General features: G+C 44.4%; 1 protein-coding gene across 14 annotated transcripts in view; it reads right to left on the reverse strand.

Moving 5' to 3' along the window:
- The window catches only part of DLG2 (discs large MAGUK scaffold protein 2), an 891,570-nt gene that overhangs the window by 724,840 nt on the left and 141,758 nt on the right, over positions 1 to 24,972 (reverse strand). For 10 of the 14 annotated variants that reach the window (XM_053385482.1, XM_053385478.1, XM_053385484.1 and 7 more), the window contains one exon: positions 20,746 to 20,844. In XM_053385482.1, the coding sequence (XP_053241457.1) occupies positions 20,746 to 20,844 (99 nt within the window). Of the gene's footprint in view, positions 1 to 4,308; positions 4,783 to 20,745; positions 20,845 to 24,972 lie in introns of those variants that run through there. The other 4 variants (XM_053385490.1, XM_053385488.1, XM_053385491.1 and 1 more) reach the window with 3 other exon arrangements.

A 24,972-nucleotide genomic window follows, 5' to 3' on the forward strand; every position in this document is an offset into this window, starting at 1 on the left:
AGATTGGGGCCCCCACCTGCAATCTACTTTTAAAAAATCTTTCATGCAATTGCCAATTGCATGAATAATATTGTGCCACCTTGGGTCCTTAGCTTTTCATACGTATGGAGGATAGGTCTGTCACCATCAGTCAGAAAACTGCCTTATGCTGAGTCATGCCATTGGTCCACCCAGCTCAGCACTACCAACCAGGTGCCCTTCAGATGTTGGAGCAACAGCACCCCACCTGCTGGGAAGGTAGCCTAGCAGCTCCACCCTACTCGGCAAGTCGCTTCTCATTAAGGTAACAAAATAATTATTTTTAATATCTGTACTGTATAGGGCTTTCAGGTGCTCCAAGCACATTACAAGCATTTTCAAGTTGGAACCACAGCGGAACTTGCAGCGCCAATGAAGATCTTATTGCAGCAGGTAATATTGCCGATTTTATGATTAGTTTTAACTGATTTTATATTTACTGTGTCTTTTTAGTCTTGCTGCACACTGCTTAGAGCTTACAGTGCAAGCAGCATATAAACTGGTGAAATAAATAAGAACCCAAGGAATCCTGGGAACTGTATGTTTTTTAGGATGCTGAGGGCTATTAGGAAACCTCCTTTTGCCCTTACAAAACTAGAATTCCTGGAAAACCCTAGCAGGAGGGATTGATTGTAAAACCATTCTGGGAACTGTAGCTCAGTTAACGGAATTGGTGGGTCTCTCTTAACAACCCTCAACCTCCTTAACAAACTACTAAAGCTTGCTTTGGTTAAATTTGTGTTAATTTTGGGCTCAATGTTTGCTTTACAGTGGTACCTCGGGTTACAGACACTTCAGGTTACAGACTCTGCTAACCCAGAAGTGGTACCTCGGGTTGAGAACTTTACCTCAGGATGAGAACGGAAATCGTGCAGCGGTGGTGCAGCGGAAGCGGGAGGCCCCATTAGCTAAAGTGTTACCTCAGGTTAAGAACAGTTTCAGGTTAAGAATGGACCTCTGGAACAAATTAAGTTCTTAATCAGAAGTACCACTGTATTATAATTGTGGCTTATTAATTCTTTCTTTATTGGCAATATTATTGTATTCTGTATTAGTGCTTTATGGGAGTTGCCTTGAGGGAGCTTTTTTGCACTCAGAGGTGGTGTATGAATATCTTAAATAAAATAAATAAACAGTGAGTTTATGGCAGAAGTGATATTCAAACCATAGACTTCCTGACCTGGAGCCCAGTCTCTTAGCCACTGTGCTACACCACCTCTCTCTGAACAAAATAAAAAAATCCCTTCCAGTAGCACCTTAAAAGGTAAAGGTACCCCTGCCCGTACGGGCCAGTCTTGACAGACTCTGGGGTTGTGCGCCCATCTCACTTAAGAGGCCGGGAGCCAGTGCTGTCCGGAGACACTTCCGGGTCACGTGGCCAGCGTGACAAAGCTGCATCTGGCGAGCCAGCGCAGCACACGGAAACGCCGTTTACCTTCCCGCTAGTAAGCGGTCCCTATTTATCTACTTGCACCCGGGAGTGCTTTCGAACTGCTAGGTTGGCAGGCGCTGGGACCGAGCAACGGGAGCGCACCCCGCCGCAGGGATTCGAACCGCCGACCTTTTGATCGGCAAGCCCTAGGCGCTGAGGCTTTTACCCACAGCGCCACGAGGCCAACTAAGTTTGTTATTGGTATGAGCTTTCATGTGCATGCACACTTCTTCAGATACACTGAAATAACTAATAACAAACTTTGTCGGTCTCTTAGGTGCCACTGGAATGAATTTTTTTTATTTTGTTTCGACTACGGCAGACCAACACTGCTACCTACCTGTAACTACACCTCTCTCTGAATCAGTGAAGATGCAGGACTGCAGATGGAGGGGAAGGGAATGACCAACCCACACACAAATGAGACACAATCAACATAGTACACAAACGGTAGAGGACGCTAACTCTCCATAATTTACCTCCCACAAGAGTTTATTGACAAGACTTGTGTCACCTCTTCTGCGGCAACCAAGTGGCAATGGTAAGAAAATTCTTGTGGGTCTGTGCATACCTCAGTGAGTGACCAAGTACAACAGCCTTCTACCTTTCCAATACTCCGACCTGCAACATGAGGCCAGCTTTTCAATTATTATCATGTCACCATCCCTTTCTTGGCATCTTGCCTTCCCTGCTTTACATCTGTCACTTAAAGGCGGCCGCAATTGCACCATCATACTATTTAGAGACCAATGTCACTGCACTCCTTCCATTTCTGAAATTGCCAAGTGCAAAAAGGTACATTATATAATCTGATAACTAAAGCAGCACACCCAGACACAGCTTTGCTTGCTGAGTTTGGGTGTGTATGTGTTCTTCCTTCTTCTCTGCAGCAGCTCCCACTGCAAAAGAGATTAGCCACTACTCAGCTTTGAAGAAGACTTGCCTCTTTGACACTGTGTAGTGCTAGGGGGATGCGGGTAGCACTGTGGGTTAAACCACAGAGCCTAGGACTTGCCGATCAGAAGGTCGGCGGTTCGAATCCCAGCAACAGGGTGCGCTCCTGTTGCTCGGTCCCTGCTCCTGCCAACCTAGCAGTTCGAAAGCACAAAGTTCAAGTAGATAAATAGGTACCACTCCAGCGGGAAGATAAACGCGTTCCGTGTGCTGTTCTGGTTCGCCAGAAGCGGCTTAGTCATGCTGGCCACATGAACCGGAAGCTGTACGCCGGCTCCCTCGCCCAATAAAGCGAGATGAGCATCGCAACCCCAGAGTCGGACATGACTGGACCTAATGGTCAGGGTCCCTTTACCTTTACTAGTGCTAGGGGTAGAACGGCAAGCGGAACTCTGGTTGCACAAGCTACTCCCATTCATGCCCCCATCTTAGTATCCTGGCTACAAGGGGCTGGAACAAAGGAAGCGACTTGCAGGTTGGTGGGATTTGAGGCTGTTGTGTCTTCTGAACATGGGGTGTCCAGCAAGGATGCGGCTTGTGCATCATCACCCACTGGCGGCCAACGAAAGGTCAGGACAGATTACGCGATGATGACTGGGGAAGAGCTGTAGCTCAATGGTCCATCATCTGCGTAGAAGGGGCCAGGATCAGTTCCTGGTATCTCCAGAGGTAGGGCTCCTGGGAATGTCTCCTGTGTGAAACCCTGGAAAGCTGCTAATCGCTCAGTGCAGACAGCATTGAGCTAGATGGACTAGTAGTTTGATCCAGTTTAAGGCACCTTTCTATGTTCAGTATTATGTAATGAGTGTGCACAGTGTACAAAGGGACAGGCTCCTGGCCCAATGTTCCAGGTCAGGTCGCATCACTCTTCTGAACCACTTGGGGGACTCTGCTCACTGAGATTCCTCCACTGCAGGGGGTTGGACTAGATGACCCTCAGGGTCCCTTCCAACTCTACGGTTCTACGATTCTATTCATTAGCATGTCTGCATACCCACTTCTCCTTCAGCTTGCTTCTCCTCCTGCTTTGCCTTGCCTTGCTTCACCTCCAACTTAAAAAGGAGCTGGGTCTGACATAAGCATGATTGCAATGAGCCATATGAAATATTTTTTGCACACACAGAGAGAGGTTAATGTCCTATTTAACATGCATATATTATTATTAATATTATTATTAATAATAATAATTAAATTCATATTCCACCCTTCATCCTGAGTGGTTTACAACATATTAGAAAGATGAAGAAGAGCCCAGGTTAGGCCAAATGTCCATCTTTAGACTAACATTCTGCTGCCAAGAACAGCCAGCCAGATCCCTCCAGGATGCTTGCAAATTGTGTGTTGCTTTGTGCCCCGAGGTAAACTGCCCCTAAATATGGAGGATCCACTGTGCCATCATGACTAACCTTATGAAAACTTGGATTCTCCAATCAGAAACCCTGTCCTTATCAAAACTTCACATGATTGGCTTTTAAGGCAAAAGAAGCAAAAGTGTATGAAATGCTCAGAGTTTCAAAAAGCAACAACTGGTGAACCGCAGCTAACTCATTTTCATTAAAATCTGCTGTGATGTGTGCACAGAGGCTATTTTTTCTGCATGTCCTCTAGTACCTGAGTTATTAATAGATGCAAGCAAAATCTAAGATTAAAACACACAAAGAGACACACACACACACACTATGCAGGCCTCTTTCTGGTTAAAGGCAATTAATACATTGTTTAGAAAAGAGGTATATCAGAACATAGATAGAGCTTAACAGTCATGTCAGGGGAATTGAATACCGGCTGAAGCCAGGCTTAGTTATCACTTCATCTCGCAACCTGAGCCTGAGAACATCTTCCGTCTGTTTAATCACAGGCGGGGAATGAAAGACAAGCAAACGGCAACATTTTCCAGTTCCTACCTTAGTAGTGACAATGCACAGACAATCCATTCCGATAAGCTCTCCAGGAGTACGTGGAAATCCTCAAGCAAATCAGCAAGGCTTTTACAAGAAATAGAAGAGGAGCATGCACAGGCTTGAATCTACGGAGCCGGCTGCCGTTTTTTGCCCCCCCTCCCTTCCTGACAGGCCCCGCAGAAGAAACTCGAGTCCTCCTCCACATCGCTTAAAGGCAGGCATGATTCTCCCAGGGATCCGAAGCCCCGTTAGAAAGCATCTCAAGCAAAACTTCCAGGTGGCTTCTCCAGCCTGATTGCTGCATTGTCCAGCTTGCAATCAGAAATATCCTCTAAGCAGTCTGTTCTGAACGGTGGAGAGGAGAGCCACAAACACGTACGAGGGACCAGGAAGCATTGCATATCATCTCTGTTTCTACAATTCTGATCGGCTCTTTCAGTATAACCCAAAAAAGGCTTTCTCTGCCAAGTCTCTCTCTTTTTCTTTCTCGCGCTCTCTCTCTCCCTCTCCCTCTTGTGTTATCTCTGCTTTAAAAAAAATAACACTCGGTTTGTGTTTGCAAATTCTGAGTAAGCACAATGCACACAACTATTGGGCCCATCCATCAAAGGACTATCAGTGCGCTGCCAAAACAATAGCTTTGGGGTTGTAAAGCTCATTATTAGAAGCATGCTTCCCAAGTACACATTTTGCTAGAGTACTGCGGTGTGCAATGCAGTTTTTCCCCCCACCTCGCCTAAATCACTCATAGTTTCTCAAAGCAGATTCACAGCTAGGAAATGGACCTGGGAGAAACATAGAGGGTTAAGGAGAAAACAAATATGTAGCATCCCTTATGTGGTTCGCTGCTGGTGGCTGCTTAACGCAGGAGAACACCTAAGAATTCTAAGTCCTGGAGGCCATTGGCTGAAGACAGTGCTTTTATAATGTGCCTCTTATATAGCAGGATCTCCACTGCAAGAGTGATGTAATTTTGGTATGTACAGACAGTTGGAGACACTTAGTCTATAAGAGACTTGGAAGTTCTTCGAAGGAGGCATTCTGTGCTCATATATTTCATCTAGTTCGTCCCATTGCTAGTCCTGATCAAAGAGGTACTGCAGGTTTTAGAAATGGTTTTTTTAAAAAAAAACCTGCAAAGCCCATTTACCATAGGTGCAAGCAGGATGAAAGAGCAAACCTTCTTTCAAATTGCCTTCAGTTCTTGGGGGAGGTAGAGAAAGCTGTCATCTGTTTCCAAATCAAAGCACTGTAATTAGAAAGCTCTGGAAAACAGGCTTTTTAATTAAGGACGCTTCCAAAAAATTCTGAATTACTTCTTCTTGTTGTTGTTTCCAAAGGGGAAGTATCAGGAATTCTCCTTTTCTTTTTTTCAGGGAAGGAGTATTTCTGAATGTTATGCGGATCACACATAGCATTGCAGCAGCTTTCAGTTCATTCATATATTCTTCCCACACACAAATTACTAAAGTGCTTGTACTCACTGAAGCACCACCACAAAACAAGCGATCTTGATGTGATCACAGTATGGTCATATCAAGGTTCTTTTCCAACGCACAGAAGTCTATGTGTGCATCAGTTAAGACACTACACAAAAGGAGTCAGACACAACCACACTGATATTGTGGTTCCTCGCAGTGTGTATTATTAATGTGCACAAACACACTGATGTGATTTAGAGACGGGAAGAAATTCAAATCAAAGAATCATAGCATTGGGAAAGACCTTCAAGGTTCTGTAGTCCAACACACACACCAGCTCAATTAGGGATCTGCAATGCAGGATGCAACTACAGCAGCGATGTCAAATCTGTGCTTTCCAAACACTGTAGGACTCCAACTCCCATAATCACTGACCATCGGCCATGCTGGCTAGGGCTGATGGGAGCTGGAGTCCAGCAACATTTTAGAAGAAGAGGAGGAGGAGGAGGAGGAGGAGGAGGAGGAGGAGGAGGAGTTTGGATTTGATATCCAGCTTTATCACTACCCGAAGGAGTCTCAAAGCGGCTCACATTCTCCTTTCCCTTCCTCCCCCACAACAAACACTCTGTGAGGTGAGTGAGGCTGAGAGACTTCAGAGAAGTGTGACTAGCCCAAGGTCACCCAGCAGCTGCATATGGAGGAGCGGAGACACGAACCCGGTTCCCCAGATTATGAGTCTACCGCTCTTAACTACTACACCACACTGGCTCTCAGTGTGAGCTGTGGGTTAGCCACCCCGAAGTGCAGCAGACCTAGAGATATGGGAAGCTCAATCAGATCATGGGTTTATCTATCTCACTATGAAGGACAGTGGGTCACCAGGCAGAAGTCTCTCCTGGCCCTACCTCAAGGTGCTGGGGACTTAACTTGTGACCGTCTGCATGCGAAGCAGATGCTCTAGCCCTGAGCTACAGCCCTTCCCCTTGGATGGATGAAAGACAGCCATCCAGCCTCTGCTTAAATGCCTCCAGCAAGTGAGAGTCCTGACACCTCCCCAGGCAATCAGATTCCTCTTTCCACTAGGAAACTTTTCCTAATGTTTAGTTAAAATCTACTTCCCTGCAGTTTCCACCTACTGGTTATAGGCCTGCCCTCTGGGAACAATAGACAGCAAGTCTGAGTGAACTGAAACGTGCAGCAAACCACACAGACTCCGGTTCCAGAATTCATTTTTAGAAATTTGGCTAGTTGTGGCAGAACTGGAACACAGGGCAGGGCAAAGGCGTGGCTCAGTAAAGGAACGGAATATGGAAAATCACAGCTTTTTACAACTCTCTCACTCTCTCATGAAATATGTGGCATGATAGTTACCCCATGACAGCAGCCAGTACTCTGAACAACATTTATGATACAGTGGTACCTCGGGTTACATATGCTTCAGGTTACATACACTTCAGGTTACATATGCTTCAGGTTACAAAATCCACTAACCCAGAAATAGTGCTTCAGGTTAAGAACTTTGCTTCAGGATGAGAACAGAAATCATGCTCCGGCGGCGCGGCGGCAGCAGGAGGCCCCATTAGCTAAAGTGGTGCTTCAGGTTAAGAACAGTTTCAGGTTAAGAACGGACCTCCGGAATGAATTAAGTACTTAACCCGAGGTACCACTGTACAATGTAAGGGTGTGCGACTTTCCTGTTCACATATTTAGGTATCTTGGATGGAAGAGAGGGTTGGCACTTTTTAACATGGCAAAGTATGGACGGTCTAGCCAGTCATCATTCCAGTAGGCAAAATTCATGGTGGCTGTTGCCACCATAGTATAATCATAGGTGTCAGGGAACTGCCATCGGAGAAACAGGAGGTGAAAGGGCTCACAGAGGCTGAGAGAGACCATTCAGCTGAGGAGGGAACCAGCAGGGGGAGAAGTGGAGTTCCAAGGGAAAGTGAGTCGGAGGGAGGGCTCAGAGACACTTCCAGCGAAAATAGCGGGGAGGTTTCAGGACCTCCCATAGGGACACCTACTCCTCGCCGGAAACTGTCACGCCGAGAGTCCAGAAGACGCGTTTCCGTTAAGGAACTTTTATGCTGGAAGAAGTTCCGTAAACGCCCACTGTCCGATTCTACAAGCGACTGACGGAGCCATGCTTAAGGAGCTCCGTCACAGACAGAGGTTTGTGGACTTAGCCAAACTCTGAGGGACTAGGACTTTATGCACAAGCAGCTCATCATCCCATCACAATAGGCATCTAGTTACTTTTTCCCATTATAAAATATGAAGTTGGAAATAGCTAATGTGCAGTATTGCTTTTAAAAAAAAATATTGTACAGTTGTTTCAGTAGTCTGTGGTTAAGGAGAGTGGATATATGTGGTGTCAGGCAAGAACATAGCGTGCGTGGAACAACTGTGTGGGTAGGAGGAGTGGAAATTTGCAGTGGCAGGCAAGAACATGTCACACATGCAGCAAATGTGATGGTGTGATTGTGCTTCCTTCGTACTTTGCAGTGATTTTTCAGGTTGAAGGTGAGGGACTTTTCTGTGAGAGCCAGGAACGTCCCCATGTGTGCAGAATGCAGGATGCTTTTATTGACTAGTGCATCTCTGAATGTGTAAGAGACACTTTGCACCAAGTTGTAAAGAATACTCAAATAAAGGGGGGTGCTGGTTTTGATTATTTAAACTGGTTTTTTTTTAATGGGATTTGTTGCTTGCCATGAGTTCTCACTGGAGAGAGGTGGGTTGGAAATGAAATTAAAATTAAATAAAGAGCTTGGTATCTTGGCAGATATAAGAAAATTCATTGCAAAGTTTTTTAGGGTGTGTGTGGATGAGACATAGATAAATAGATCATAGATAGATAGGGTCCCCCCCTCCTCACATTTGGGCATTACAAGTTAAGGCAGATATAACAACCTAAGTGATTTGAACATACGTTTATTCACTTCCTTATAAAAACATTCCTGAAGCTGAAAAAGTAACCCAGAATATGCTCAAATCAGTGCTACTACACTTGCAATGAAATTCTATACATGCATTGACCTAAGTAAGCCTGAATGAGTTCGCAGTTGAGCCCCATTACTTCTGAGCAGACATGTATAGGATAGCATTGCTAAAATAGTATGACCGGCTTTACCCTTTGTTACCTGTGAACACAGTCCTTCTATGAGTCACGCTTATAGAACAGGGGTCACCAACGCAGCACCCGTGGGCACCAGAGAACCCGTGGCGGCTTCCAGTGGTGCCACTGAGCGGGAGTTCCAAAATTTATCCTTTTGGTTTTTTAACAAAAATAAGTAACCAGCCCTCCTATAAAGAAAGTCATGGGGCAAAATGTTATGGTACTTTACTTAGAAAGTAAAAGTGGGGTGGCTGTGCTCCATGTTGTTATGAGGCAGCAACAGCATCAGAGTGTGTGTGTGTGTGTGTGTGTGTGTGTGAGAGAGAGAGAGAGAGAGAGAGAGAGAGAGAGAGAGAGATATCAGTATTATGTGATCTCCACAATCAGGACTTCGTATGGCAAGCGTAAGGTTGTTGGGGGTGGTTGCCACTCTAATTTTGTGTTATGCTATGCCCCCTTCATGGCAGCCATTTTGTAACTGGCACCCATAGGACTCTCGAAATTTGCCCACTAGTCCAAAATTTGCCCACTGTTACAGAAGAATAACTATCTGAAACCTGGTCAGAGTAGCTCCGAGCATTTTCTCTTTCTACCTGAGTTGTGTGTAACTGGCATATTCTATACCAAAAAAAAAAGGTAGCACTGATTTAAAAAGAGAGAATTTCTAACCCTTGTTCATCTCTTATTCTTTGGGTTCCCCCATTCACCTAATAAAAAAATAAATAAAAACCAAAGAAAGTGTGATTTTATACTCACATTCATCTTTTCCCCTGGTACTCACTTAACAACTCCGCGTGCAAAGAAATATTTTATCTCTTTTCCAGACAAATGGCACGTAACTTTTCAAATCCCTTACTGCCTGATCCCATCCATGTTTACTTGGAAAGCAAATCCTGCCAAAGTCAAGAGGGCTTACTCCCAAGTAACAACATGCACATGGGGCTGCAAACATAATCACTTCAACCTGGAGTTATGTCACAGCTTTGCAACAAATATTGCTGCAGTGTACTAAAGTACTCCACACACACCCCACATCCCAGCTTCTGCTTCCCCGACAACAACCCATAAACACACCTTTGTTGCAGCCACACTGTTGCAGAGTTTCCCTTTGAGAAGCCGCACATGATTCATGCTCAGAAGAGAAGCCTTCTCAATCGTTAAGCCTTCCCGCTCTCACGAAGGAAGAGGCAGAAGGGGTCAGGATATAGATAAAATGAAAGCCCTGCCCGAAAAGTGAGGAAAATCAATGCCCTCTTCAAGTGGAACCGTCTAGACATCCATACGATACAGTCCAGGCTTTCGGCATAATGAAGAACCCAACCCCTATAGATCCTTTTCCTGGGAATCTCTTATTCTCATTCCAGCTGAAGTATGTTTCCAATAAACCGTTCTAAGGAAGAAGGGGATGTTTTAAGAGCCATCTACTTTCTGTAAATTATTCAGGTTATAACCCCAATGTTACTGTGGTCTCTCAAGAGGCAAACGATACAGCCAACCACATACCATTACTTTGCTAAGAGTCAATCCTGGCTACTAAAGATCTAAAGCAATTTTGCAAAAAAAATAAAATAAAATCCATAGCATCTCAGATGTTCCCAGACAGCAATAAAAAACGGGGGTGCATAGAGACCTACCCGCAGACTATAAAAAGCTTATGCTAAAGGCGGTTGTAAAAGAAAAGGAAAAGAAAGACTTTGCTAAACTCTCCATAACTTCAGAAGAAAGAAGTGGTGCTGTTTCGGGATTTCTAGTAGATTTCAGAAACTTTGCATGGGGTTGTACAGTAGAAACACTCACAACTGGAAGCTATATATGAAGACACAGTTGGGGTTGCCACGTAGACACCTCGCAGCCTGGACACTGGACAAAGCCCATTAAGTCTCTGGCTAAAACAGGAAAGAAGGCAGCCACATAACTGTTCCTGCCCATTCCCTCTGCAGACTTCTTGTTCACCCTTAGCTCTCACAGCTGGAGGCCTTACTAGGGCCAGCAGTGGAGAGGAGCGAGCGGGTGACAGGACTACAAAGGGATTGGGCTGTAGCTGCCTTGTCCCATGCTAGGCAAGAGATGTGTCCGGTGTTTGGGGTTGGGAGGGGGCAAGCCTGCACACAGTAGACTCAACTGGTTGCAGGTCACTACAATGGCATGTGAACTCAACCTGTGATGAGCCAACTGTTTTGGAATGGTCCAGAGCCACTGGAATAAACCAGACCTCATTGTTTGTTCCCAGAGCTAGAATCAAATGAGACCTCCCCAGTAGAGGAGGACCCCAACCAGGATCAGGGAGAATTGGGAAGAGGCGCACTCAGGGCTGAATTTAAGTTTGACGAGGCCCTAAGCTACTGAAGGTAATGGGGCCCTTTATATGTCCCACTGTGCTTTGTCAACAACAAATTGTCATTGTTTTTTGTGTTGAATATATGCTATATGGTAATTTATGGACCTAATAGGTATCTAAAGCCATTTGTGCATGCAGAATGTAAAAAGGTAAAGGGACCCCTGACCATTAGGTCCAGTCATGACCGACTCTGGGGTTGTGGCACTCATCTCGCTTTATTGGCCAAGGGAGCCGGCATACAGCTTCCAGGTCATGTGGCCAGCATGACTAAGCCACTTCTGGCGAACCAGATCAGCACACGGAAACACCATTTACCTTCCCGCCGGAGCGGTACCTATTTATCTACTTGCACTTTGACGTGCTTTCGAACTGCTAGGTTGGCAGGAGCAGGGACTGAGCAACGGGCGCTCACCCTGTCGCGGGGATTCAAACCGCTGACCTTCTGATTGGCAAGTCCTTGGCTCTGTGGTTTAACCCACAGCACCACCTGCCTCCCTAGTTGGTTGGGTAGTGGGAAGCAAAGTAAACATACTAGGGAATTTAAAACAGGAGCTCAGACATCATGGGTTCTATATCTTCAGCTTCTGTAGTGGCCTCAGAGGGACCAGATCTGAAGGGACAGGCTTCTGCTCCAAACCAAACATTTCCATTAACAGTGACCTCTTGGAGCCACAACACAGGTTGGAGGGACTGAAAACCTCCTCCTTCAGAATGGGGGAAATGAGGGGGTCATGTACATAGGCTATGCAATACCCTAAACTAAACATTGCAGGGGGTTGGACTGGATGACACTTCCAACTCTACAATTCTGCGATTCTATTATTCTATGAAACAAAAAGTAAAATACAATTGATATTAATTATTAAATTTGTATTCCACCCTTCATCCAGAGATCACAGGGCAGTTTACAACAGAAAAATACAAAATGAGGCACCAACTGCATAACGAAACAAAAACAAACCAATAACACAGACACACACACACACACACACACATGTAAAAGGCCATAGACTGTTTAATCAGAGAAACGTTTTTGCCTGGTGCCTAAAGATATGCAATGAAGGTGCCAGGCGAGCCTCCCTGGGGGGGAGCATTCCACAAATGGGGAGCCACCACAAAAAAGGCCCATTCTCATATTGTCACCCTCTGGACCTCTCTTGGGGGGGCACACGAAGCAGGGCCTCAGATGGTTGCAAAGTCTGGGTCAGTTCATATGGGGAGAGGCAGTCCTTGAGGTAACACAGATTAAAGGCTTTATAGCTCAAAACCAGCACTTTGAATTGGGCCTGGAAACTGATTAGCAGCCAGTGCAGGATTGGTGTTATATGCTCAAACCATCTTGCCCCAGTGAGCAACCTGGCTGTTGAATTCTGCACCCACTGAAGTTTCTGATCTGCCTTCAGAGGCAGCCCCAAATGTAATGAATTGCAGTAATAGAGGTTATCAGAGCATAGACAACAGAAGTTAAGCTATCCCTGTCCAGACTGGGGTGCAGCTGGGCCACCAGCCAAAGCTAATGGAAGGCACTCCATACGACTGAGGCCACCTGAGCCTAAAGAGACAGCAAAGGATCCAGGAGTAACCCCAAGCTACATACCTGCTTCTTCAGAGGAAGTATAAGCCCATCAAGAGCACTCAATCTCCCATCCTTCCAGTCTAGGGAATCACCTGCTAACAGTGCCCCAGTCGTATCTTACAACTTTATGTCATTCAATATAAACTTTATACCCATTCATATCAAAAGGCAGAAAGCCACCTTTCCCTTTTTGGATGATACATGGTAGGTCTTCTGTTCTTCCTGCTTACAAATTTTAAACATCTACTGAAAACTATGTTATTCTGACGGTCCTTTGCAAGTGCATTTCTTTTCCCCAACTGTTTTTCCCCCCCGAGGCTTTTATTGAAGTTTTATTGATCCTTGCTGTAATTTTGTATGGTGTGTACCACCTTGCTGAATTCTTGTGAAAACTACAGTCCCTTTCTATATATTAAACAAATAAATCAGAAATGCTCTGTGAAAGACCAGCGCTTGAAGGTGTAAAATTGGACAGGCGGGCAAGGAAGTACGGATAGAGGATAGAGAGGTAGAAGTGTTGAAGGGCTGACCTCCAGATCCTGATTTTTGCAAGCAGAAACTACTTCGAAATGAATGGAGGTTGTGTCGTAAGACCAATGTAATAGTGAACTCTATTTATTTCAAAGAGGCTTGTGTCTGAAATGTTGTGGTGGATCATGCCCATACGATGTCAAGTTCATTAAATCCTGCTTGTCCTCCTTTCTGGCTAACAACATCGCACCAACAAACACTGGGGTGTTATTTCAAGGAGTGAGATAAACTTGTGCATTAAATCTTTCCCAATGAAATCTGTGGGACTTTTACACGGGTGAAACATGCCCATTGTCTGTACATTTTTTTGAAAGGCTACTTATTAAGCTGATCTCGCTCTCTTAAGCTGGGTCAAATCACTTCCCCCTTTTATATATACACTTGTAATTTCTGTTCTACGACACAGACAGAAATTATATATCATTAGGGTGATTAAGTATCACTGCAGAATGGAACACCACCAATCAGAAAAGTCCTTGAAAAATTTAGCCGGGGGTGAGGAGTGGGGGAGAAACAGATCACACTTGAAGGCTCAGCCAGCTTTTCAGTATACAGTGGTACCTCGGGTTATGAACTTAATTCATTCTGGAAGTCTGTTCTTAACCCAAAGCGTTATTAACCTGAGGCGCGTATTCCCTACATAGACCTCCCGCGGCCCCGGAAGCAGATTGCGTTCGTATCCCGGGGCAAAGTTTGCAACCCAAGACACCTACTTCCGGGTTTGTGGAGTTCGTAACCCAAAGCGTTCATAAGCAGGACTGTTCTTAACCCGAGGTGCCACTGTACTGTAAATTGTATTCCCTACTCTTCCATAAACAAACATTATCATTATCGTTCCATTGCTCAAATTAGAACTAAGACAAAAAAAGAATGGGGTACATTTCATAAACGTTTTGCTTCCCGCAAAGTGCTTCCTGGGTCTCCCAATTTAAGGGAGGATTTGCACAAAAGGGGGCAAAAGTGTTTGTAGCCCTATAGCTAGATGCTGCCGCCACCACTACTAAATGTCAACATTCCCCTCCGTGTCCACATTAGGGATGGAGAGAAATCCAGTTCAGTTTGTGTTTAAAGACGAACCTGGCAAATTCAGACTTTCCAAAATGATATGCAACCCGAAACACAGCCATCCTTAAGCAAGCTGCCTGCCTCTCAATTTTGCAATGCAGAGAATACATATGTTAGTTAAAATAGCACAGGAAAAATGCATTAGGGGAAGGGCTTTGGAAAAATTGTGTTTATTAGGCAAAACTGCACGCAACAATGTGTTTATTAGGATAAATTTTCGCTGAAAAGCAGATGGATTTTCATTGGGACTGTTTTTAAAAAATCACAAATTGCTGTATAAACAAGGAGAACTGAATTTATGGTTACAGCTGAAAGAGCCCAGCTGACAGGTCTGTCCATCCCCAATGTACAGAGGTACACATACACCTTTCACTACTCCACTGTCTAGTATCATTTTTAATGCACTTCCAGCCCTCTTCGCCAGCTGCTTCCACTCCATTAGAAAAACAACAACAACAACAGCCCACTTCTTCCTAGAAACAGTCAATCTGATTGCTTATAAACTAACTTTGGTCTTCATTTGCCCTCACCAACTTTCTAAAGTAGCCATATCTAACTGGCTCACACGAGGACCTCACTGTTTCTAGGAGTGATGAGGGTAATTTTAAAAAATGTGCCAAAGCATTAGTAGTTCTAGTAGTTACAACAATGTATTTTTGGTGGGTTCCATTGTGCAATCGCAAAATGCCTCTTTGGGGCATTAAACAGGATTTTACTTCTTCTGTTTTAATGCATAGAAGAGACACTACAGTGGTACCTCGGGTTACATACACTTCAGGTTACATACGCTTCAGGTTAGACTCCGCTAACCCAGAAATAGTGCTTCAGGTTAAGAACTTTGCTTCAGGATGAGAACAGAAATCGTGCTCTGCTGGCGCGGCAGCAGCAGGAGGCCCCATTAGCTAAAGTGGTGCTTCAGGTTAAGAGCAGTTTCAGTTTAAGAACGGACCTCCGGAACGAATTAAGTACTTAACCCAAGGTACCACTGTATTTTGATTTAGTAACTGGCTAACATTCCCCAATTGGTCAAAAACAGAACATTCCTGGCCTCAAACCAGTGGGGTTAGCTCCCAAAACCCACCTTTCCCAGTGTTTTGGAAACAGTGTAAAGGTTTGCTTAGATGGCCCTTCTACTGCTATAAAGGTCTGCTTCTTCTTTATTTCTTTATTTCTTACATTATTTTGTGGTGGAGGGTCCTTAGCATTCAGACTAGAATGAGTTTTATTCAGCATGTTTCATGGTGTGTGCATGTTTTTGAGCTGTGTGCCAATTCTATTAAGAAAGCAGTAATAAGGAAACACTGAATTTAACCTTTAACAAAAAGAGCCCAAAAGTATTTAAATTTAGTATTTAAATTCAGCATTTGACATTCAAGAATCACAAAGGTGTAGAAAAACAGAGGTTGCTGTCTTTGCTGCTACAACTGCATCCAGTGACTGAGAATAATTTACTGCTTATCAGTAGAGACCAAAATATGGTCACAGCAATGTAAATAAGGCATTAACATGCTAAACCTCCCATCTCACTGGGACATCTTCAATTAAGTGCATTTATTAAAGGGCAATAGGAAAGAAATCATATTTATCCTTGAACTAAAACACAAGCAGTAGTGACGAATAATCAGAATAAATAATTAGAGCTATCAGCAGATTAAAGCATTCCTAGTCAACTAAATGTGTTCAAAGAGCAGGACGTAATTGTTTGCAAAAGGCCTTTCAAACAGTGCTTTGGCTGCATGGACTCTGTTCTCAGCAGCCAAGCACAGCCAAACTGAGCAGGATTGAATCCTCTGCTCACCAGTTCTCCAATGACGGGTTCGATCCTGCTGGGTGGAGGGGTATGCTTTGCCAGCACATTCCCCACAGGGAACATGCTGGCAAAGAAGACCTCAAAAGGATTGTGAAAGGTCAGTTCTGTTCAGTTTGGCTGTACACACCTGTTCCCCTGCTGTCGCCCTCTGGTTTTAAGAGGTTCAAAGTCTAGCGTTGGGCTACTTGAAAGCCCTTTTGCTTAGAACCTACATTAATCTTTAAAACCACGAAAATCAGAGGTTCACAGAGCAGTGTGGGGCTCTTTGCGAAAGCGCTTCAAACAGCCCCACACTGTGCTTTGAAGTCTTAAATACTGGGTGTTAAGTTGTGGGTGAACATATCAGACGACACAGCGATTCTCCAAACAGCTCTTGTTTATTCACAAGTCAGAAAAGAACTGAACTGAAGGGTTCAGCCAGCCTGCTTATATAGAGCTCCAGTACAACACAACTGTAACAACTTTCTGTAACTATCCAATCACTGAACGTCACTTTCGATCCCTTATTTGCATATGTGGACCTGAACTATCTACAGTATCCCCTGCTGGCCCAGGGTGAGAACTTCAGTACATAAAACCGGAGGTTCAAAGACTGGCCCCACCCACCCATTAAATTTGGCCCTCTAAGGGCCAACACCACTCAGAACAGCAGGCGAGTGCCACACACAAACATACCATGCCATCTACTAATGCCTAACATTTTCTGGATACAGATTTAATTGATGCTCTGCAAATAAAATAATGCAAAATGCTCTAAGCTGCCATATTTCTGCATATTCCAAACAAAATGAAAGTAAATTAAAATAATAAATTATTTAATTAAAATAATGCAAAATGCTCTAAACTGCCTTATTTCTGTATATTCCAAACAAAATGAAAGTTTGTGAATATTTTGAAAACAGTTTCTTTGGGTGCTTCTTTTATAAATCCCTGGTTATCCATCACAGCACCTTCCTGATCTCACTTTTATATCACCCATAATGAGACAGCTGTTTTGCTTCCACTAGCTCTGTGCCCTCTTAGGAAGAAGGAAACCACAGTACAGGTAACTGAATTATGTATGCAGTGGCAAAGACCTAAGAAGCACACTGTACTTATAAGGCACTGTGTCCTTCCAAAGAGGCTCTCAACTCTAAAGCAGCAATATGCTCTCCAGATCTGCACTTTAATTTCCATCCACTCTTCCTGGCAGAAGGAAGCTGACAGCATTTTTCAAAAAGAGCCACGTGCTCGTTTTAAATAGCTAACCAACCCCGTAAAATGACAGGCTGTTTTTCTAATAGCACATCATTAACATGCGAGCAACTTCACTTGCAGATATATCCTGACAAATAGCTCTCTCCATAAGTGAGACAAAGGAGGAGACTTGGGGAAATCCCACTGATTTCCTGGCCTTCTTCGAAAAGACCAACTGAAAAGTTGCATCTTTCCATCTGTCTCTGCAGCCGCGGTTAAACTAGAGGTAGATGACTGCATGAGACGCGGGTGGCGCTGTGGGTTAAACCACTGAGCCTAGGACTTGCCGATCAGAAGGTCAGCGGTTCGAATCCCCGCGACGGGGTGAGCTCCCGTTGCTCGGTCCCTGCTCCTGCCAACCTAGCAGTTTGAAAGCACATCAAAGTGCAAGTAGATAAATAGGTACCGCTCCGGCAGGAAGGTAAACGGCGTTTCCGTGCGCTGCTCTGGTTGGCCAGAAGTGGCTTAGTCATGCTGGCCACACGACCCGGAAGCTGTACGCCAGCTCCCTCGGCCAGTAAAGCAAGATGAGCGACGCAACCCCAGAGTCGGTCACGACTGGACCTAATGATCAGGGGTCCCTTTACCCTTTACCTTTAGATGACTGCATAGGGCCCACCTAGGGTTACATTTTTTCACTTGTTTCCAAATTATGGGTTTATTTTACCCTGCTCCTCGCTTTAATTCATGTAAATTGATTTTAGCAATCTAGAAAACTGTTTTCATCACAATGCAAAAACTGTTTTGTGTTTATTATTTTTGGGCGAAGCTCATTACAAAATGCATCTTTAGGGCATAAACCCATTATGTATCTTATAAAGTGTCTTATAAATGTGTGTGTGTGTACATGAATGAATCAATGGCTGCGCGCGCACCCCCCCCCCCCATAAATTTAAAACACATTTCCTTCCCCACCCAAAGAATCCTGGGAACTGTAGTTTGCTAATGGTGTCGGGAACTGTAACTCTGTAAGGGGTGTACTACAGTTCTCAGAGTTTTTAGGAGGCTCAACCTGACGGAGCTATAAGTCTCAGAGTGGGAAGAGAGATTGACTGTTAAACCATGCTAGGAATTGCAGCTCTGGGATAGGAATATAGCTCCCCCAACAACTCTCGGCTGCCATAATTATTTGACTATTTAAAATGGTATTGTAGTGTTTTAAATGTAAGGTGTGGCCTGAGAAGAAGGATGTGCTAAAATACTCCTAGGACTGTACCTCTTTGACAGCAAGGTAATATATCAGAGTAACCATTCATCTTTGCAAATAACTTTGCTCTGCACTGCTGGGGGTTGGAGTAGATGACCCTTTGGGCCCTTCCAGCTCTACAGTTCTATGATTATGCACTTCTAACTAGCATCTCAGGGAATAGCTTAGGTTACTACAACCTTTCTTCTTCATATGATAGCTTTCTACAGGATGGTAGTGTTTTTACACAGGACTATGCAGCAGTACTCCTGCCAACCTAGCAGTTCGAAAGCACGTCAAAGTGCAAGTAGATAAATAGGTACCACTCTGGTGGGAAGGTAAACAGCGTTTCCGTGCGCTGCTCTGGTTCACCAGAAGCGGCTTAGTCATGCTGGCCACATGACCCGGAAGCTGTACGCCGGCTCCCTCGGCCAATAAAGCGAGATGAGCGCCGCAACCCAGAGTCGGCCACTACTGGACCTAATGGTCAGGGGTCCCTTTGCCCTTTACCTTTATGAAGCAGTACAATTGTCCCTCTATGTTCTGAAGGTGGTATAGCCCCATAAAGATTACAGCACATGGTTTTTTTCCTGGATGTGTATATTGGCAAGAAATAAATTCGCATTTTCCATGTTTTTTCACCTCCCTTTACTTTTTAGAAAAAGCATTTCATGACATTTGGGGGATCGAATTAGCATTCCAAGCCCATCAGCTTCTATTTTCTTTTCCTTTTATTTCCAACTTGAGGGTATTAAGAGGGAAAGCCCACATCATTTTTTAAATGTTATTTTGAGAGAAGCCGAGAAGAGGGAGAAAGGAGCTAGAGAGCTGAAAACTTTCTACGGTCATATAAAAAGGGGGGGGGAGAGGAGCCTGAGAGAATTGTCACAGCCAAGCTGTAAACCTGTGAAAATATTACATGAATTATAATAACAGAAAGCTTGACACACTTTAACTTTGTCCTGGCAGGCTGGAAGCCTATTATTTATTACAAAGTAGAACGGTAATGAAGAAAATTAACGATGTTAACCCATTTCTCCATTCAACTTCACTGCTGAGCCGCGAACAGCTATAACTATCATTACTTTGTCAATACAAAACTAATCTCGCCTCCCAGAGCTTTCAGCCTTCTCCTCCAGTTACCTAGAAACTGAGCCATAATTTGCTATGGGGAGCAAACAGAGCCTTAAAACCAAAGAGGCAGCTGCAAAATGATACTGCCCCGTCAATTAATCTTTCCCCAGGGATGCCTCTCTGCTATATAGAGAGGCAGGCCATACATACTACATCTATCAATGATCCCTGTGTCTTTTAAGGTGCTGCAGCAGAGCTTGTGGAACTACAGATGTAGCTGGACCCAAAATACCACAACATAGCCAATGGTCAGAGGTGGTGGTGGTTGCTGTTGTTTGGTTGGTTGGTTGTTGTTGTTGTTGTTGTTGTATTTATCTCCTTTCTCCCAGCTTGGGGTTCAAGGCAGCTTACATGTAAATACATTGGTTATGTGATACAGAGTAATTAAACCGAACTAGCTAAAGCTGACCATCAAAACACATCTAGAAGCAGCAATTAAAATACAGTTTGCCCTGGAAGCAGCCCAATGGCCAGCATTGGCTGCACCTTAGTTTTCAAAGGCCCGTCTGAACAGGAAGGCCTTAGCCTGCCAATGGAAGGATAGCAAAGAGGGAGCCAGTCTTGCCTCTCTTGGGAAGGAATTGAGGAATATGGGAGCAGCCACAGAAAAGGCTCTGCTTTCCTTTGGACCACATCAGCGAGGCTGAGGGGGGGGGTCTTGGCATCAGGGCAGCCCAGGACCTCCATACACACTGCCCAAGCTTGCGCTCCAGGGAGGGGAGATTAATTAAGTGCTGCTCACACAGTGGTTTGGCTCACCCCCGGAGGCACACTCCATTGTCTCTCGGGACAGACGGATGCCAGCAGCAACAACAAAATTCACACCGTGCATGATTTCATACTGCTGTACCATATCTCCCCTTAGTTATATACATTTTTCTGCCAGGTGTCTTCATGTATCCTTCCCTGTTTCTTTGTGTGGACAAATGCTGAGAAAGAGATGGATTCGATACAGACAACTCTGGAGTGGCTCCTTTTCCACCACAACCATTGGGAGATTGCAAGCATATTGCAATCATTCTTACCTTTGCAGTTTTATCTGTGGAATGATTATCAGAAGATTGGTTCCCTTTATCCTGGTTTTCGCCTGCTGACCGTTGTTCTGGCCCATTTGAAGCTGCTGTCTAGAAATAGGAAGGAGGGGAGACATTTCAAGAAAACGTTCACCAAGAAAGTAGTAGCACAAATGCATTCCAGGTCCCTCAGAACGCATTATTATTATTACGCATTCATGCCCTGTACTCCCTTGCCTGGAAGTAAGTTCTGTTGACTTCAGCGGGGCTTACTTCTGAGTAGTCATGCATGGGATGGCACTATTAAAAGTGAAAACTGCTGAGAGACTTATGCTTTGAGCCTGGAAGGATAACACACACACACACACACACACACACACACACACACACACACAAACACACACTTATGCAACGGTCTGAGGACCTCACTGCCCTTGCTATATTTGAAGAACCATTTTGGGTGAATACTTTTCTGGACATTTGCATGGCTTATATTGACGTACAGTGGTACCTCAGGTTACATACGCTTCAGGTTACATACTCTTCAGGTTACAGACTCCGATAACCCAGAAATAGTGATTCAGGTTAAGAACTTTGCTTCAGGATGAGAACAGAAATCGTGCTCCGGCGCCGCGGCAGCAGCAGGAGGCCCCATTAGCTAAAGTGGTGCTTCAGGTTAAGAACAGTTTCAGGTTAAGTACGGACCTCCGGAACAAATTAAGTACTTAACCTGAGGTACCACTGTATGTGTTTGAATTAAGATGGGTGTGTTGATGGTGACTATATTCTTAGTGTGAGCTGGTGGGGGTTTTCATCCGTTCTTTCTGTTTTTCTTTTCTTTGTTTGTTATTAAGCCAGCACTTTGGGAGCAAACTGGGAGCCAGTGTAGATCTTTAAACACTGGCAAGGTATTTGAAAGATTGGCAATGTCTACCTGGTCATATATCCATCTCTACCTTCTCCCGACATCTCTCGCTTTTTTCCACCCGTTGTAAAGCATTCAGGTTGTGAAGACCTCCAGTATGAGTGATCCACCAACCGTTTAAATGGCAGTGGTTGACTAAATAATTATAATTTTCCTACATTCAATCAACACTATAGAATGAAGCTCTGGATGCATTTCATTTGGCTTCCCCCTCGTTCCCGGCCGTAATGAAAAAGCAGCACAATCTGACATTGAAAATGGCACATTCTGACAACATTAACAGCTTCATACATTAAGTAGCCCATAAAACTGCAGCAATATATTCAGATGGGCTCAGGAAGGTGCTTCTTAACCCCATATCCATGATTAAGGAAGAGCTTAGTCACAAATCACACCAGCATAGGTTTTGCAACCATCCTTCATTTATATAACAGGAAATAAAGATGTGCATTTATGAACAATGTATTTGTGAACAGCTTTGATGTTAGTTAGTTAGTTTTTTGTTTTTATAATCAAATGGTATAGAAATTTTAGGACTAGGACTAAACCTGCCTGGGTGACCCCCACTACCTGGGATAAAGGGCAGATATTCCCACGCTGTGTCCAGGATTCCTGTCAGGGCTTTGTTTTATTATTTTTTTACCTTCAGAATTTGAAGGGAGCCACTGACATTTCAGCCAGCCTTTTGTCTGAAAAAACCCTACCCGGTACTTGTGTATCTCAGCGGTGGGTTTGGTTTTCTTTGGCTTGGCGCATCCCCAGTTGTCCAGGGATGATCTAGTGTATTTTGCAAGGCCTCCCTAGAGGGTTTGCACCAAGCTGCTATTTGGATGCCTGTGAGCCATCTGTTAAAAACATATGGTCTAAATTTAAAATTGTCTGCAGACCATAAAAGGATCTTAACGTCTTCAGCAGGGCCGGCCTACCCATGAGGCAAAGTGAGGCAACTGCTTCCTGCAGCAGGATCCACAGGGACAGCAGATCCCAATGCCAACCTTTGTTCCCCTCCCCTTCCCCCACACACCTTATTCCTGGGTGTAGATCCCTGCTTTTTTCTTGGTGAGGAAGTGGCACTATTTTGTGGCTCACCTCCTTTGCTAAAATGTCTTGGGCTGGCCCAAGTCTTCAGAGTCCCCAGTATCACCCTGTGCACACTTCAAAGCTGAGTGGCCCTTCTGTAGCCTTGGAGCCCCTGCCCACGCCTGCTGTGACGTCACAGCAAATCAACCAATGGCACCAAGAGAGGTGGAGCATGTTAAAACATGCTTGAGCCTAGACGGCCATTGGCTGCTTGACCCACATCCCTCAATACCTTTGGTCAGAACTGCAGTCATGAGACGCTGAAAGAAAACATTCAGGACTCCAAAAGCATAGTAAGTGGGATAATGAGAATCCTGGGGTCGGAATGGTTGTAGCTGAGTGGTAGAAGACATGCCATGCATGCAAATAGTACCAAGTTCATTTCCCAGCATTGCCAGGTAAGGGTGGAAAAGAGTTCTGTTTCAAAGCTTTGAACACCCTTAGAGGTCACTGCAGATCAACTCCAGCCATCCTAGCCAATGGCCACCAGGTTAAGGTAAGCATTTGACTGTGTCGACCACAGCAAACTATGGCAAGTTCTTAAAGAAATGAGAGTGCCTGATCACCTCATCTGTCTCCTGAGAAATCTCTGTGTGGGACAAGAAGCTACAGTTAGAACTGGATATGGAACAACTGATTGGTTCAAAATTGGGAAAGGAGTACGACAATGCTGTATATTGTCTCCCGCTTATTTAACTTATATGCAGAATTCATATAAGTTGATATATTCATGAAAAAGGCTGGACTGGATGAATCCCAAGCTGGATTGCCGGAAGAAATATCAACAACCTCAGATATGCAGATGACACAACCTTGATGGCAGAAAGTGAGGAGGAACCTTGATGGCAGAAAGTGGGAGAAAGGCGATGACAAACCTAGACAGCATCTTAAAAGGCAGAGACATCACCTTCCCGACAAAGGTCCGTATAATTAAAGCTATGGTTTTCCCAGTAGTGATGTATGGAAGTGATGCTTTTGAACTATGGTGCTGGAGGAGACTCTTGAGAGTCCCATGGACTGCAAGAACCTATCCATTCCTATCCATTCTGAAGGAAATCAACTCTGAGTGCTCACTGGAAGGACAGATCCTGACGCTGAGGCTCCAATACTTTGGCCACCTCATGAGAAGAGAAGGATCCCTGGAAAAGACCCTAATGTTGGGAAAGATGGAGGGCACAAGGAGAAGGGGATGGCAGAGGATGAGATGGTTGGACAGTGTTGTCGAAGCTACCAGCATGAGTTTGACCAAACTGCGGGAGGCAGTGGAAGACAGGAGTGCCTGGCATGCTCTGGTCCATGGGGTCACGAAGAGTCAGACACGACTAAACAACAAGAACAATACCAGCTGCTGGAAATCAGAAGTGGGGAGAGTGGTATTGCACTCAGGTCTTGCTTGTGAGTTAACTATAGCCATCTGATTGGCCATCGTGAGAACATCGTGAGAACTTAGTGTTCCTGCAGTTTCAGATTAAATATATGACATGGATCTTTGGCAGGGCTCTTCTTAAGTTTTTAATTTCTTAAATTTAATTTAAGGTAATCACAGTGACAGGCATCAATTTAAAATGTGCATATATTTATTGGAGCAGCATGGTTTTTACCGACTTCTAGGAAACATTTTGATCCTTTCAGCAGTCTATAAAATAGGTTGCTTTGATATACTGGCACATCCTGGTGACAACAGGAATCTGTCAATTAATCTATCATACTGATAATCAAAGGCTCCTAGGAGCACATGATGCTGGGAGATATTGACTTTTATTAAATTAACTGCTTGGAAAATAAATGCTGCTCCAATCATTAAAGCGTTTAAAGAGCTACAGGGGAAAGTGCAAAATACATAACCACATGCGCCCAAGTCGCTAATTTCACAGAATATTAATGTAAATTAATTAATTAAGCAGATGTACAGCGACCACATGGCCTCCTGGGATGAACACAGAACATTGGGGAAGGTGTGAATGCAAGAAAAATAGTGAGTCACTCGCCTGTGTATAGGGTTACAGGCTGCAAATGATCAATGGGAAGAAAAATATGCTTGGCTCAAGCATAATTCACTTTCTATAAGTGACAAATTCTGGCTTGGTGTGGACAGAGGTGAGTGTGCAGGTTCCAGAGAAAGAAATATTCAGAAACATTAATCTCCCTCTTTTTCCTCCCTCTGCCACACTCTTTTCTGTGGGAATTAGACTGCAGTTCCCATTTGCAGAGTATGGGGAAGACAGCCCTGGGTC

This window comes from Podarcis raffonei, chromosome 4 (assembly GCF_027172205.1).
Source record: "Podarcis raffonei isolate rPodRaf1 chromosome 4, rPodRaf1.pri, whole genome shotgun sequence".
NCBI classification, from domain to species: Eukaryota; Metazoa; Chordata; class Lepidosauria; order Squamata; family Lacertidae; genus Podarcis; species Podarcis raffonei.